An 18,245-nucleotide genomic window follows, 5' to 3' on the forward strand; every position below is an offset into this window, starting at 1 on the left:
TCATTATATTCTACAGGGGGTGGCAAAGGATAAAAAAATGCAAAGAATTCCGTCTGAGTGAAGATTTGTTGCTCAAAGAAACATTAGCAAAAGGACAACGTGGTTCAAACCCTGTTAATTTATATTAATGTACATTTATTGGCGTTAATTGAAGGGAGGAATTATAATCAGGGAACATTTGTGTGCGTGTGTGTGTGTGTGTGTATGTGTGTGTGTGCGTGTGCGTGTGTGTGTATACGTCTGTGTTTGTCTGACTGTATCTCTGTGTGTCTTTGTTTACATTTGTGCCTTTGCGTGTTTGTCTAAACACACCATTCTTAATGCTTCTATACGAATTCTGCAAAGGTAAATGATTATGTTTTCCAGTTATTTTTCAATATTTTATTCCCTTTGATTAAAAATATAATTTTAGGTCCTGTAATATCCTTAATGTTCATTGATTATCCATTTATTTTGTGCTCATATTTAGATCGCATTGTCCCACCGACCATTCTGTTACCAAGGCAATGTCTGTCTGTCCTCAGAAATCATTTGTAAAGGTGATTAAATCGGAGCATGCATAACGTGTATGAACATATTGTTCTTTGTGACAGATTGTTAGTTGATCATCAGCACATCTCATGGGACCTTGTAATGATTTCGGCATGTTGCAGTAAAAGTGAGAATCTCACTATCCGTGACCTGAGATTAATAAAACATTTAAAATTTCCTTCAGTCAGAAAGAAATCGAATTATATCCAACAACCATTTGTAACTATATAGCCCCTTTAATGCCGTAAATCGCTCCACGTTGACTCACCAGACCACTAACAGGCCAAGTTTGACATCGAGTCACGTAAGGAGACACAAGGGCGGATGACCATACATTAGGTGAACGATGTAACTTTTAGTGAGGATAGTAAAGGAGGAGAGAGGGAGAAGGGGTTTATGAGTGCATTCCATGGCTTAGGGCCAAGGCAGTAGGCAACAAGTGATAAAATTCACGGATGCAGAAGTTGTGAGAATTCGAGGAGGGAAGGGATCTCGGAGGATTGTGAGGCTGAACGAGCTGACAGGGACGGCGGTGGTGGTGGTGAGGTCGAGGGAGAGGTGGTGGAGGCCATGGAGTGAGTTTAACAACTGTGATATTCTTATTACTGTTGTATTACTTAACCGAGAGCCGCCGTGGATCAGGGAGAACAGAGTTGATGGGCCAACGGGACTTGTGTGCATTAAGGTACGGGCAAGAGCATTTAGCTTGAGCTCCTATTTATGGAAGGTGGACTCTGGGAGGATGGTCAGGAGACCATTGGAATATTCAAGTCTAGGGGTGACAAAGAGATGGATGGGAGTTTTAGTCCACTGCCTTTGTCATGTACACCCAGAAACAGGGAATAATTAATAGGGTTTCTGCTCCCATGTCTGTCGGTCTCATATAGGACCAGTAACAAATAATCATTCCTAGGGTTTGTGCTCGCTTGACTGCCTGAGTCAAATAGGCCCAGAATCTGGAGATAATGCCCAGGGCTGGTGATTCAATGTGTGTCTGTGTGACTTGGGACCAGCCCCTGGGAATCATTAATATGGCTTGTCATTAAAGGGCACTTCGTATCAGATAATCCCTGCACCTAGCAGCAATTCCCAAATTGTGAACAACTAAACGTTCATACATCAGAGAATCCAGGTTCTGGGGACAATTCCCAGCGTTTATGTTCTCTGGTGAGTCTGCTGGGCCCAGGTGCTTGATACTAACCCCAGGATTTATGCTCCCTGATGCTTCTAATATCCCCCAGTCTCTAGGGATCACATTCAGGATTTGTGCTCCCTGGAGCGTCAGATAGGCCCCAGGGTCTCGAAATCATTCCTTTGGTTTCTGTCACAATTGCCTCATGATCTGAGAATCTTTCCTAGGATTCATACCCTGGTACTTCAGAGAGGATACAGGTTCTAGGAAGCAATCTCAAGTTATGAATTCATTCGAAATGAACGTCCATATAGCCAATGGAGATGAGCCTGGACTGTTTGGGCACATTGTTGCTGGGCAGATCTGTGTATAAATAGGTTCCTTTGCTAACACCTGGGTTCTTGTTGCCTTGCTATATTTGATCAGCGGGCAGGAAACTGATTGTTGAAGTTTCTGCACAGCAGCCACAGATGTTTCCTGTAAATTGAAATGTGAATTATCGCTCCTCCCTGATGGTGGAATGCTGAATTCCTTTCACTGCTTGTTGGGCAGAGATATGGGATGTACGTGTTGTTCAACAAACTGGGAATAAATTTAGCAGCAAATGAATCGTTAGGCAATGTTAATCTAAATTGTATTTCTTATGAGATGATATTAAGGAAACTGCGTTTTGTGTATGGCAGGTGCAGATCAGACTAACTGCGAATACAACAATACAATGAGTTTGCGATTTTAATTATTTAAGGCCAATTTGATTCTGATAATTGCGAAGTTCTTTTACAATCCTGTAACAGGGAATGCCAGCTGTGCTGGTATCACACAGATATAAAGAACACATGAACTACTCTGATACTAATGTTTGATTCATTTAATAATTTTGTAATTTACCCAATGGTCTGCAGACGGCAGAGTTACAATCCCAATCTGGAGACTGACTGGGAAATCAAATTATTCACTGAAATTTTAGTATAATTGTAATGGCAGGCTTTATATTTTCACATGTAACCCGTTGGTACATTTGGTCTTGGCAACTGAAAAGCTGAACACAACAGGTTTGATATCACCATAAATTCAATGATTTATCTTCCTTGGTGAAAATTAACAACATCAAAAAAAATCAAACTCGTGATGCCCCAAATCTCTGAATATAATTTATGGTTTAGTGGGGTCACCCAGATCGATATTGCTTTATCTGCATTGCTAAATATTTCCCCATGGTTTGTGCGATAAATATGTCACATCAATTAGAAAGGTAGACATGGTGATTTAATTCATAACTAAACAGGGTTCGGCTGGACTGTTTCAGCCTCATCACACAAACATTCCTCGGTGTAAATCTCAACTTCTCCCATTTAGAATCGTTCAGTGTGAAATGAACGAACAATATTCACACTGGTGACCTGAAAGCCAGTGGAAAATTAATTCAGGGAGGATTGTTTTAAAGTGAAGCTTCACTTTTCACGATGGATTATAGCTGAAATTAAATGACATTATTCCGAAACTGTCGATGTCCTGAGACAAATAGAATCGCCATCTCTGGACAAATATCAGTAACATTTGCATCTTTTATCCCACAGATAGGGGAAAATGGAAATAAAGAAGACTTGAAGTTAAACCGTGCATTTCACAACCAGAGGACACATTAAAGCGCTTTATAGGCAATGAAGATTTGTTTATTTATAAACATATAATCACCATTGTATTGCAAGGAAAGACGACCGTGAATTTACACATAGGAAGATCCAACAAACTGCACTGTGATAAATCACCAGATAAGCTGATTTTGGGATGTTGGCTGAAGGAGAAATATTGGCCCCAGGGGATCTCTCCCTTCATCTTCGAAATAATTCCATGGGAGCGTTTAGGTCCATCTGAGAGGAATTGGACACTGAGCACATGTGAGGTGTTTATTGGGAATACAAAGGTTCGCCCTGAATCAATTTAAAACCAAACCTGCTTTGGAGAGAGAGTATCTCATCACAAAGGATAAATAGACAATCAAAAAAGATACATTTGTGGAACACGGAATATTAATGGTTAATAATTGTTTACACAGCTGGACCCAGACAGGAAAAGAGAGGAGGAGTCAGGCTGTTAACTGTGGGAGGAGAGTGACTCCCATTCTCCAGCTCTCTCTCTCTCTCTCTCTTATTTGGCTCTAGCCGGTATAAATAGCGGGACGGTCCAGCTCCGGGTTCACAATCCGCAGGTGTCGCTGCGACGGAGAGTCACACTCCTAAGTCAGTTATACCCAGAGACTGAAGGATGGGATTTGCGCTGTGCCTTTGCTTCTTCTTGGCTTACTCCACCTGTGAGTATTCCTGACTGTATAAGTGATACAACAGAAGGATGCTTATTTTCTGATATCGCATTGTTATTTCATTCACTGATTTGATTGCTTTTTAATGTAATTATATTTTTTCCATTCGCTAACAGATGTCCAATCCGCCATCGTGCTGACCCAGCCGGCTTCAGAGACCGCCAAGCCCGGAGAATCTCGCAAACTGTCCTGTTCAGTGAGCGGGTTCAGTCTGGACAGCTCCTATGTGAACTGGGTTAAACAAGTTCCTGGGAAAGGGCTGGAGTGGCTCCTTGCTTACTACAAACCCTCGTCAACCACGTATTACGCGCCTGGAGTCGAAGGTCGAATCATCCCATCAAGAACTTCGTCCACAACTTACATTGAGATCAAAAATCTGAGACCCGAGGACACTGCGAGGTATTACTGTGCAAAAGACTCACAGCGACCTGAACAAGCCCAGAGCTCGTACAGAAACCGCAGAGAAATAATTACAGTGAATCATTGGTCAGTATTAGCGCAAAATAGGTTAAGAGATGTGATTGAACCTAGAGTGCAAAGTTACATTTTCCAAAGCAATAAAGTGGCGAAGAATAAAAACAAAATGTTGACTAACTCTGTATATTAAAGAGCATAGTTACCGCTTAGAATGTGCACAACTGACGACCAGGAGCCAAATGGAAATGTTGGCAAATTATTACGTGAATGGGGATAATTTTAGCCTAAAGTTCTGCTCCTGAGTAAAACTCTTCGATGAAATGTAATCAAAATCTGCAAATCTTCTGATGACTGAAAGGTTTTATTTCTTGGAGCAACAATCAGTGAGTGAGAGCAGTATTTGTGCTGGTGCGTGTCACTGTGGTACTACAGTGGGTCACGGTGCTGTGTATAGCGAACTCCTCATACAAATACCCCAGAGAGGGACTTTGTTCAAATCTGCGATCAGTATCACACCAGGAAAGTCAAAGAAAATAAATATGACCAACAATAAGGGTTTGAAGGAACACTGAATTACGAAAAATGTATAAAAGTCTCCGTTTTTACTAATTTTGATTGTCTTGCTAAATAGGGGCATAGATGTTAAAGGCTTATTTCGATCCGCTTTATTAACATAATGAAGAGTTCTAACTGAAATATCACAATGATGTATTGCTACAGTATTCAGAATCAGGTTTCTCACACCACTGTGGATTTGAATCTCTGTATTTCACATTTAACTGTCCGCCACAGTTTCTGACGTGGTACGTCTCACAGTGATACTGGTTGGCACAGCCGTTACTGTTAATGCAAAAACCTCATCGGGGCTAATTGATTGCATTTGGGTCAATGCATTTTTTCTTACAATGCAACTATATTAATCAAAGCCCTATCTGTGCCTGGAACTCTCCAACTGACAGGTTTCAAGAGGTGCTAAAGTGTTAATTATTAAATCATTGGTTGTTGATTTCAATGCATGATCATCAGTCACTCTGTGAAATACAAATAAAACAGTGTAATTTATAAAGTGTTAAAAAATATTTCACAATTTTACTTTTTTGATAAAGTCGGTCATGATTTTACTTTGCCTCTCCGTTTGTAACATTTAAATTAATATTGAATTTCTCCCCTTGTGTGCAGAACTGGTTATTGTGTGACCCAGACCAGCGAGTGTAACACTGTGACTATCCTGACTACTGGGGACAAGGAACCATGGTGACGGTGACTGCAGGTAAGAAACATGCCTTCATTCTGTGCTGTTGGATTTGCTTCATTGTTTCACATTTCTGTTTATTTTAGTCATTAATGTGTTAACCGAAACTTTGCATTCTGTGTTTAAAAAGTTTCATTTAATTATGCTGCAAAGGGATTGAACAATTCTCCTGCTTCTCGGCAAAAATAAAAGCTCTGGGGGTTTTAAGGTCTTGTTTGAGTGATGTGCCTTTTATCTGCTGATGAGGCTTTGTGCCTGGCTTACTTTAAATACATGAGTTTTGTTAAACAGTTTGGTGTTTCTACCATGTTTAATCTCGGTGACATCTGATTGCTGCAAGTTTTCTAATCGACTGAAAACATTGTGTTTAAAAGTGTTGGAAATAACATTGTAGACAGGAAACCGAGTATTATCAAGGTCAAAAATGTCATATTAAACTATGGGTTTTAAAATAAATGTTTATCATGTTTATTTGTGTTAACTGCGCTGAAAATTATCAATATATTGTTGACGAATGTTCATCTTAAATAAGTGAAATGCTACCATAACTAAGAACAACAGAGTTAATAAATTTCCTGCCTGGGTCTGGTTTAAATGAAAACTACTTGAAACATTATAATGCAGTAATATCGCCAGATATTACTAAAATATACCGTAAAAATCAACACAATGGATTAAACACGATCCATCGAAATAAAATTCTTCTGCCATTGTTTCATATTTCTGTTTATTTCAATAAATAACTTATTCAATGAAACGCAACTTCGGTGCGATGTGTTGAGGTTTATTTGAAATGTTGCATCTGATTCTGCTGAAAGGGCTTAGGTAATTAAGCAGTTGTTGGATTCAGTCCCTCGGTGTTGTTATTTTAGTGTTAAGTGCTGAGGAGAGTATGTGCCTGGGTTACTTTGAACAGTTAAAGCTCATGGACCTGTTTGGTGATTCTAAAACATGTAATGTCGATCACATCTGATTAAACCATTATGAAGGAGGGTTATAGTTACAAAGCAGGCGGGCTTTTAAATCAATATTGATAGATATACTGATGCATTTTTATTTTAGTGCTAATTGCAGATTTAACAATTAATATTTTGCATCCGATACTCCTACTTAATGCTTGAAGTAACACTGCAATGTTAAAGTACATAACCAGCGAATTTGAACTGTGATGGGGAGTTAAATGTATATAACTCAAACGGCTATAATGCGGCAATATTTCTCAAGATTACAACAATAAAAAATAATATTGATAGACATTTAGCAGATAATTTGTGCTATCCACAACTCTGCTGCAAAACGCAGCACAATTAATAGCAGCCGGACAAATGCAGAGGTTCCAGCAATTTCCATTGTTTTTTCTTAATATAATACACACTGATCGCACTGCAGTGTTTAGTTCAAACAGGGATTTTAAATTAATTGGTTCCTCCCTGTTTTACGCAAGTTGAAAGGTGCAAATTAATAATCAATATTAAATGCGTTTTGTAAATTGCAGCTCGCTAATTTTATATATCTGCCGGGTTGCTGAACCTTTGCTGTGCAGCCAAACAGCGTTGTTTCTTCAAATTTAGACCATTATCACTAAACCAATCTTAAACAGTTTACAGTTAATGAATTGCTCAATAATTCTATTCAAATTCAGAGAAAGTCCAAAATGCATAAGGCTGGAGATGGACAAACATTGCAATTGAAGCAAGTTGGCTTAGTTTTAAATGTAACTTCTGAATTGAAGAACAACAACCAATCTTGCAAAGCTGTGAGATATACGGGTTGAATTAAATGGAAGCTACCTTTAATTCTCATTAAAATTGTTGTTCTTTTTGCTCGTGGAGTTTCAGTGTCTCAGGTGATGCAGTGGAATTGTTATCTCTCAGTTCTGCATTGATGGTTGTGGATCTTAATTTCAATAAGTAGCATTATATATTTAAACAGAAATTGCTGAAAAAAATACTCAACAGGACTGGCAGCATCTGTCCATGGAGAAGCAGAGATCTGAAGAAGAGTCATACCGATTCGAAACGTTAACTCTGTTTTTCTCTGCACTGATGCTGCCAGACGTGCTGAGTTTTGCCAGCATTTTCCGTTTTTATATCAGATTCCCAGCATCCGCAGCATTTTATGTTCATTATATATTTAAAACTCATTTACGTGCATTATGTGGATTACGGGAATGGTCTATCGAAACTTGGCTGTATTATTATCTAGGGGAGGCTCCGAAAATGGCGACAAACTGCCAGGGCTACATTAATTGTTAAAAATAAAAATGCTGTTGAAATGTGGGATGATATTTAAACTCCGGAGTCCTGCTTTAGTGACTAGAGGATATCGCAATCCATTTTTTTATTACCGATTTGAGTACCCGGATAGTGTTTGAACAATGTTAAGCTGCCCACTTATAATTCTATCATGTGAAATACACGTTTAGAACAGAAGTGCTTTTATGTCTTGCCAACATAGTTACAAACATGAAAAGCTTACACGGGTGTAGTTATAGGAGCACATTCTTATAAATTTTTGATCATCTTAATTTATTAAAAGTAAGATAATATATTTGTCCGAATGTGTATCTCATTATTTGTTTAATTTAAGAAATGTCACCTTAATTTAATTAAGCCGATTATTAACAAGAGACAAATCAGAAGAAGAATAAAATTATTAACTAACTTGGCATAATAGGGTAAAATATCAACAATGTGAAAATAGAATCTAAGATCAGTGCAAACTCATTACAAAAAAAATCTCTCAAATGTGCTGCGCTGAGTCCAGGATTAAAGTTAAAACTCTTGGTTGGAGAATTTAAAAAATTATTTTCAGTTAACTTGGAAAGCAACATGTTTCTTACTCAGCTGCCTTCAGCTCCTTTGGATGTTTTTGTACAATTTAATTAATTACCTTCGTGTATTGCCTCAGCAGTTTCAATGCTTACACATAATTCTGAAATTATGTCAGTGAATAATCGGATTTCAGTGTAATTATCTCCCGATTTGTTAAATTCTTGTTCTGTTACAATGTCCCTGTTATAGACATAAATTACCATGAATGTAAATTATTTTGATGAACCTGTTCTCAGCCAAACTAACTCTAAGGCTGTTGTGAAAACTGTACACAGACAGGGAGATATTGCAGCCCCTCAAAGGGAGTTTTTCAATTTAGAATCAGCTTCATTTCAAAGAAGTGACGTGGTCATAAATTTACAGAAGTTTTAATCTATTCAAACGGATTAATGGATACTGGAGAAATCTATCTTTAATAGAATGATTTTTGCATTGTTTATGTCTGTTCTGTTTCTATGTGCGTGGTCACTGTGCGAGAATCAGAAGCCTGCTGGCTGTTTGTGAACTTTCTGGTTCATTCTCCTGTATTTCAGGGAATTAATTTCGAACCATTATATAAGAAGTTTGTATATCCGAGGAAGGTGCAAGTCTGTTCTTAAGTTTGAGAAGGTGTCTCATAAATAAGATCAGTATCCCAGTTTGTTGAATTCAGAAGGAATGCAACGTGTAGAAAGATATTTTTCCTGTTCAGTGTTTGCTGTATCAGAGCCGGTGGTTTGTTGATGGTCCAGTCTAAGCGCAAGTTTTAACTAACAATGCGGAATAGAGGGCGTTTTAGAACGCATCCCACCATTACTATTCCTGAAACACAGCGCTTCACAGGACTGTGCAAAGAGAGTTTTAGTATAATTCACCTGTTCTGTATCTGACATGAGCGTGTTGGCACTCTCAATGTTCAAGGAACTTTAACCACTATCAAACACATTGGCCGTGAGTACTCCGAATTAGGTATGTAAAATTAAATGCCTTAATTCCTCCAATGAAGTAGCAGATCATTAATTTGAAGCACATTTCATTCTAAAAAAAAAGCCAAGTTTCTGATGAAGGGATGATGATTAAACATTTTCAATAACAGATAATATTTGAATCAGATTGTCCTGACCTAAAGATCAATTTCAGGACAGTTAAATGAAGTGACTGTAACGTTACCTTCTGCGATATGATTGAATCTGGAAATAAATTGTGCAGCTTAATTGGACAGTATGGTGCCTTACTCCTTGTCTAATGCAAACTACTGTGGGAATGAAAGCTGGAAAAATATGAATTTAACTTAACTCAATGCACAACCTGATTCCAACTGCCCTAAGGACATTTGATGAACTATCATAGAGGCAGTTTTACTGTTGTCCTAAGGGCTTTACTAGAGCTGTGAATTTGATGTGGAACTTCAATGTTCTTCTCTCTTGTATCTAATCAGAACAGTCTGTGAACTGTGAACATTTGATTGTGCAGTGTAGATGAAACGCCTTTTTCTGAACATGTATCTATCCATGCATCCGTTTTTCCATCCATCGATGCAAAGATCCATATATCGATCTGTTTGTCTGTCTGTCTGTCTGTCTATCTATCTATCTATCTATCTATCTGTTTACCTGCCTACCTTGTCTATCTGTTTGTCTGTCTGTCTGTCTCTATCTTCTATCACTCTATCTATCTATCTATCTATCTATCTATCTATCTATCTATCTATCTATCTATCTATCTATCTATCTATCTATCTATCTATCTATCTATCTATCTATCTATCTATCTATCTATCTATCTATCTATCTATCTATCTATCTATCTATCTATCTATCTATCTATCTATCTATCTATCTATCTATCTATCTATCTATCTATCTATCTATCTATCTATCTATCTATCTATCTATCCATCCATCCATCCATCCATCCATCCATCCATCTGTTTATCTGCCTGTCTCTCTCTCTTTCTCTATTTCGATCGATCGATCGATCTATCTATCTATCTGTTTGTCTATTTATCTATCTACCGATCTCTTTAACTCTCTATTTATCTATCTACCTATGTATCTATCTATCTTTTTATCTAACCAAAATAGCTGATAATAATGGATTATTTGTAAACACATTGAGCATTGACAGCTTTGGAGAGTTAATTCTGAATTGTGATTGGCCGAAAGCCAACCGTCCATGCTATCAAATAGTCTCATTGAACAACTCTGGGTCATGCTTTATAAAAGTGCTAAAAGTTTGTCTGTAAGTAATGAACCTAGTCGATCCACCGGTCGGAGTTACAGAATCTTTAGAGCAAATGCTGCCAAGCATCATCCAAGTTTATCCCCTGAAAACAACAACATGTTGAACATGAAACTAGAATAGATTAGTTTAAAAACCCCTCTGGCCCACTGATGTCCTTCATGGAGGATAATCGGCCATCCTGGCCTAGAGATAGCTAAATGTTGCTGTATTAAAATAGTCATTTGCTGGTGATAAGAGGTTGATAGTAAAATACTTTAAGCGAGAGCTCAGTGGAAATAATGGGGAAGGGTCTAAAGTGAAAATGTTTGAGGAATGATTGATGTTTTCCTCAGCAGATGAGCAAGGGCTGGAGGAAGCCCAGGTTACAATATCCCTTATTTAACTCGCAATTATGTGGCCTCATGTGCAGTATTTCCCTTTTCCGACTTGTGCCTCATCTTGTGTACAAGACTGGCCATCATGGCGGCGTGTCCCGTTGGGCATATCAACTCCTAAATGCAGTTTATGATCAGAGTATTTTGGAAATAAATGATACCAATCTTAAACTTCGAACAATTTGCTTATTTCATAAGCACGAATCAAATTTTTAACTTGTTTAATTGACTCTTCTTTCCCAGCGACATCGTCTCCCCCCACCCTCTACGCCCTCCTCTCCTCCTGTGAACAATCAAACACTGCTGGCTCCGTGACCTACGGCTGTTTGGCTGCGGACTACTCCCCCGAAATCACCAGCGTTTCCTGGAAGAAAGATCAAGAGACGATCACAGCTGGATTGAAGACTTACCCATCAGTGCTGAACAAGAAGGGGACCCACACCCTGAGCAGCCAGTTAACCATCACCGAATCAGAGGTGGGAAGCAGCACAATCTACTGCGAGGTTCGACGGAGCGACTCGGTCTGGGTGAAGGAAATGCCAGGTTCGTGTTGTGGGATGCACAGGGCGGCAGGGCCGGGGCTGGGTGAAGGGTAAACGTGGTCAGCAAATGAGTTATGTTCAAATTCTGCATCACATGGGTTAGAATTGAGTGAGAGTATTGTGTATAGTTCAGGTGCCCATATCACACTTAGTGTATTGTGGATACCTGTATTCTCCACATCACACTTAGTGGATTGTGTAGAGTTCTGGCCTCCACATCACACTTAGTGTGATATGGACAGCTCTGGTCTCCGCATCACAGTTATTGTACTGTGGACAGTTTTGTTCTCCACATCACAACGTAGTGTACTGTGTATAATTAAGGTCTCCACATCACAATAGGTGTACTGTGTGCAGTTATCCCCTCCATATCACACCGAGTATACTGTATGTAGTTCTGGTTTCCACGTAAGGAGAATGCTACAGGGACGTCACAATAGGAGCTAAACTACTTACAAGGACAATACCAGAGCTGATAGATTACATCTGTCAAGTAACAGCGAATAGGCTGGTGGTCTATTCTCGACAAAATAAAAATCTGTGGTGGGACCGAATAAAGGTCCTCAGACTTCTGAAATAATTTGACAGATTACACAAGAATTAGAGTCATGTTTACAACAGAATGTTAACAAAAAAACAATTGGCGACTCTGAATCTTCTTTACACCAAGGATGAGCAGAATGTGGGACTTCTTGTAGGTGAGACGTTACTGAGACCCTATTCAGGGGAATCTTAATAGATACATGAGGGAGATTGTAAAAGAGGTGGTTTTTACACTGCAAGATGAAGTAGAGCGAGAGGAAATTCTTGTGGATCCTAAACTCCAGCATTGAACTATGGGGCCGGCTGGCCTCGTTCTGTCCTGTGGATTTTATGTAAATAGTTTTACAGTTTTTAATTGTTTGGTTTGAAGCAAAATTAATTCCAAATAATATGAATTTTCTTGCAGATATTGTGGTGCATCATCCAACTGTTCTCCTCACCGTGAGCCCCAGTGACGAAATCACAAGCAGCAGATCTGCAACCATCGTCTGTTCAATCGTTGATTTCCGTCCAAATTTAATCAACGTGAAGTGGATGAAGAATGGACAGGCCATGGTCTCGGGCTTCGTCACCTCTCCCGGCTTTGAAGTAAACAGGAACTTCTCAGCGACCAGTCGGCTGACAGTCCCCGCTGGTGACTGGTTCAGTCACACGCTCTATACCTGCCTGGTCACTCATAAAGGGGTCACTCAAAGCCGAAACATCACCAAACCTGATGGTAAGAGACACAACCCGAGAAATTTCAATGCAATTCTTGGTGCCAATCTCTGTCCAAGCCAAGAATTATTTTGGAATGATTAAAATTCAGAGAATGTCTCCCATTTGCCAGTTTGTATGCTTGCATTTCCTTTCAACGAAACAAAAACACACTGAAGTAATCTTAACATTTACACAGCATCTTTACCAGCATCAGATTGTCCTAAAACACTTAGCAGTCAATGAATGACCGTGAAAATGTGCTCATTGTCGTAACGTAGAATATTCAGCAGCGATTTGCTGTACAACAGTTTCCTGTAAACTGGGACATGATGCTGACTGGATTTATTTATTTATTAATTGATTTCATTCTGTATGCTGAGGGACACATGTTGTCCAGCAAACAGACACACTTTAGCTAAGCATTTCGAACGTTTTCTTCACATTTGTTTTCAGATTTCCAGCAATATTTGGATTTTAGAACTAAATAACATTATTGGTTTTGCTGCTGGGGATGGTTCAAAGTAACTCAGGAGGCGCTTGGGAACAAGGAGAGAATGTCAGAGAGTAATACCAGGGTAATTCAATTCTCGGAGAGGCAGCTAACACTAAAAGAGGGTATAGTCAGTTAATAGATGGAGTCAGGAGAAGGGAGCATGCAATGAAGCCTAAATCAGCGTTGCACTGCATGTATGTGAATGCACGGAGTATAGTTAATAAAATTTGTGAGTTACTATCATAGATTGTCTTGTGGGATTATGATGTTAGGGCAATAAAGGAGATAATGGTTATCTTAAGGAAGGGCAGAATTGGGTGTTAAATATTCGTGGTTACAAAATGTTCAGAAAAGACAGGAAAGGACATAGAAAAGGGGGCGGGTGGTCGTGGCGTTTTTGGTTAAGGAGAGTATTGCAATACTGGAGAAAAAAATGTGTCAGGCGATTCAAGGACAGAACCAATTTGGCTGGAGCAAAGGAATAAGAAGGGTGCAATTACATTGCTGGGTGTAATGGATAGACCGCAATAGCCAGTGGGAAGATGGAGAGGAGCATGGAAATAACAGAGAAGTGCAAACATCATCGAGTAGTTATAATGGAGGGGGGAGGGGTTCATTACCCGAATATATACTGGGATAGTGGTACCATAAGGGGCAGTGAGGGAGCAGCATTCCTAGATTATACTCTGGAGAATTTCCTACAGCTGTGTGTGTCCAGTGCAAGAAGAAAGGAGGCACTGCCTGACATCGTACTTGGGAATGAGGTGGGCCAAGTAAATAAACTGACAGGAGGGGAACATTTAGGGGACAGTGATCATTGTATCATAAGGTTTAGGATGACGGTGGAAAATCACATTGATCAATCCAGGGTAAGAATAGTCAACTTGCAGAGAGCGGACTTCAATGGGGCAAGAATGGGGCTGGGCCTGATAGACTGGAACCAAAGGTTGGTGGGAAAAACAGTAGCTGAACAATCGGCAAACTTCAAAGGTGAGATGGTTTCGGCACAGTCAAAGTATGTTCTCTCAAAGGGGAAGGGCAGGAGAAGCCAATCCAGAGCTCACTGGATGGCAATGGGGATAGAAATTAAGTTAAGGAAGAAAAAATGTGCTTACAGCAGATGCCGGGTAGCAAATACATTTGAGAACCAAGCTGAATGCAGAAGGTTCAGAAGGGATGTGTAAAAGAAAATACGAGAAGCAAAGAGGGATAATGAAAAAAGACTGACAGCTAACATAAAAGGAAATCCCAAAGTATTCCATAAGCATATGAATGGTAAAAGGGTTGTAAGAGGAGGAATAGGCCGATTAGGGATCAAAAAGGAGATTTACACATAGAGGCAAGAGGCATGGCTGAGGTGTTAAATGAATACTTTGCAGCTGTCTTTACCTACGAGGTAGATGTTGCCCAGGCCATGGTGACAGAGGAGGAAACTCAGTCACTAGAAGGGTTTAAAATTGATAAGGAGGAGGAATTGCATCAGCTGTTGGCACTTAAAGTTGATAAGGCACCGGGACCGGGTGAGATGCGTCCAATAGAACTGAGGGAAGTGGGAGTGGAAATTGCAGAGACACTGACAATAATTTTTCAGCGTTCCCTGCATTTGGGGGAGGTGCTGGAGGACTGGAGAATTGCAAATATTACGCTCTTGTTCAACAAAGTTTATAAAAGTCTGCCCTGCAATTACAGACGAGTCAGTTTAACATCGGTGGTGTGGAAACTTCTGGAAACAATTATTCCGGATGGAATTAATATCATATGGGATAATGTAGATTGATTAGGAAGAGTCATCATGGATTTATTAAAGGAAAATCCTGTATAACTAACTTTCTGGAGTTTTTTCAAGAGTTAACAAAGATGGTTAATGAGGGCAAGGCCGTTGATGTGGTCTATATGGACTTCCAAAAGGCTTTCGATACAACACACAACAGACCTGTGAGGAAAGTTATAGATCATGGAATTAAAGGGACAATAGCTAAGTGGGTAAATATTTATATATATAAATGATCTAGATCTTGGTTTACAGGGGACAGTTTAAATGTTTGTGGACGACGCAAAACTTGGGAGAATTTGGGGAAATGTGATGTCACACTGACAAAGCAGGCAGTCCCGGGCCCTAACAGTTGATGTTGAAGTCGGTACCTCTCACAATACAGTACTCGATCAGTACTACATTTCTGGTATCAGCTACACTTGTGTTCAAACATCTGGAGTGGGGATTGAACCCATGTTCTTTCTGAATCAGAATCCCCCGATGATCAGGATTCCATCAACTCACAAAACACGGTGACATTTTGTTCAAAAGTTGGACAGTGAGTGAGGAGTCATTGGTTTTAATTTTATCCGAAATTGATTGATCACATTGTGAGTAGGATCGATGTCTGCAGGCCTTTACTGGTAATTGCCCACGACTTCAATTCCGACAAAGATGTGCACTTTATTTCTGCTGCTGTTTTCAGATTGAGCAGCGCTGATAGCAGTTTGCATAGTCTCGGCTGCAATCCTTTGAGTACAAAAGTCTAATGAGTGATCGAATTGCGGTGTTTCGGTTAATTAATGAAATTGGAAAAGGGGAGAAATGTTTAGTCCTCCAAATTAGGGATAGGAAAATCCTGAGGAAGGCGATTTTGACAACATTTTCCTCACACTGTGAAATATTATCACTTTCCTTTTCCCCAAGATTTTCTGAGGCTGGGAATCAATTGACATTTCAAAAAAAGAGATTAACATTGTTTTTTTGAAAATGTTATCGCACGTGACAGAACGGGGAGGATAAATGGGGTTAAGGCGCACATTATCCTTACAGAGAGACATAGAGGGCTGAATGGTCTCTTCCTGTGCTGTGAGCATTCTATCATTCACTGATTCCTTGATTTCGGGACGTGTGATAATCTGTCTATAAAACAATTGTACCTGAATTTATTCACATTGTTGCACCGGCATTTGGTTTATCCAGTCCCAGTGGTTCTGGCTGGAAATACACATGGAATGTTATGGAGTCTCCCGGAATTATTGCAAGTCACTGACCTTCAAATAATGATGGCCTTTACATGGCAGGGAGAGGTCAAATAAATATTCCCGTCGTGAGAGTGAAAGCTGAATACTGGGTTTCTGATTCTGAAGATGATGTTTTGGTTGACATTCATTTCTGCTTCACAGTTTCCGACTGCACCGATCCCGTAATTACTCTACAGCCGCCGCCAATAGAACAGGTCTTACTGGAGGCGACAGTGACCTTAACCTGCATCGTGAGTAACGCCCCTTATGGAGTCCTCGTGAATTGGACACAAGAGCAGAAGCCTTTGAAATCAGAGATTGCTGTCCAGCCGGGAAAGGATCCTAACAGCGTGGTCAGCCACCTGAATATCTCAACACAAGCCTGGCTGAGTGGGGCTGAGTTCTACTGCGTGGTGAGCCATCAGGATCTTCCGACTCCTTTAAGAAATTCCATCCACAAGGAAGAACGTAAGTGGTGAGAATGAATCAATAAGTGAGCTAGTGTGCAAATTCCCAGTGTAAGTTTAAGAACAAATAATTAGTGTACAGTGCATTAATGAGCTAGTCTGATTGGTAATTCCACTAACTAAAATCCCTAGGCCCGTACATGAAGCATTCCAGCAGTAAATTCATAAGTAGGTGAATGAACAAGAAACTGTACTGCAGGGTTTGATGATATAAGGTGGGAGGAGCTTGGTGTACAGTTTAGACACCAGCACAGAACCGTTCCGCCGAATGGCCTGTTACTGATGAAACTTTCCAATCCAATCCCGCATATTCTCAGTGTAAATGATTGCATCCACATCTGCTCCGAGCTAGAAAGCCGGTCAGACCCTAAAGTGGAAAATGGAGATCTTGAAAAGTCAAAACAAAACACATTTCTCTCACAATCTAACCACCGGTGTCATTTTCTCTGGAATTCTCCAGTTTTTTTTTTGACATTTATTGTAAATTTTTTGCAGCTAAATATCCGCGGGAACCATCCGTCTCTGTCCTCCTGCCCCCGGCTGAAGATGTCTCCGCTCAGAGATTCATCTCCCTCAGCTGCTTAGTGAGAGGTTTCTCCCCCCGAGAGATCTTCGTCAAGTGGACCATCAATGACAAGCCGGTGAATCCGGGGAACTACAAGAACACCGAGGTGATGGCGGAGAACGGCAATAACTCCTTCTTCATGTACAGCCTGTTATCCATTGCAGCGGAGGAGTGGGCCAGCGGCGCTTCTTACTCCTGTGTGGTGGGACATGAAGCGATTCCCTTGAAGATCATCAACAGAACGGTTGATAAATCCAGCGGTAAACCGAGTTTTGTGAATATTTCCCTTGCACTGATGGACACCGTTAATTCATGTCAATGAGAATCTATCGCTTACATTTCGTACTTTAGTAGAAATAATAAAGTATTTTCCTCCAATTGTGAATTAAATACACAGCTACTTAATTAATTGTGTTTCTAGTTTTGCTAATGTTAGGCCTGTTTAGTTGATGTCGGGAATTTACAGGTCTCAGACCCGAGTCTTGTACAATCAGTGCACCCAGCTCAGATACACCCTGGGTTAGAGACAGAATAATTCTCATCCATTACAGAATTCTGCAAAGTTACTTCACCAACTTGCCCCTCGCTGAGGTGAATTCTGACAATGTCCCATTTCCCACCAGCACACACAGCAGCAGCATTTAGATCCCGTTGTTCCTGTTTAATGTCCATCCATTCAAAGTTCTACCAGCTGGAAGTTGCCGCATCGCACCCACTGGGAACTGAAGTGAGGGTCACACGGGAACGCTAAATGTTACTCCACTTAACCAACATAGAAAGAGGGGACGGCATTAGTTAACGCAATGTACCAGCACCTCCCCAACAGAGACAACCGGAGGGGAAATTGTTTAGCCAA

The 18,245-nt window shown here is 40.1% G+C and overlaps 1 gene segment (V, D, J or C); it reads left to right on the forward strand.

Moving 5' to 3' along the window:
* Positions 1-5,628: 5,628 nt before the first annotated feature.
* LOC144698267 (Ig heavy chain C region-like) lies at positions 5,629-17,794 on the forward strand. The segment is given in 5 exon segments: positions 5,629-5,670; positions 11,327-11,626; positions 12,575-12,886; positions 16,520-16,825; positions 17,320-17,794. Coding segments are annotated over 5 exon segments (1,329 nt in total).
* Positions 17,795-18,245: the final 451 nt, after the last annotated feature.

This window comes from Cetorhinus maximus, chromosome 23, assembly GCF_964194155.1.
Source record: "Cetorhinus maximus chromosome 23, sCetMax3.hap1.1, whole genome shotgun sequence".
Classification (NCBI taxonomy): domain Eukaryota; kingdom Metazoa; phylum Chordata; class Chondrichthyes; order Lamniformes; family Cetorhinidae; genus Cetorhinus; species Cetorhinus maximus.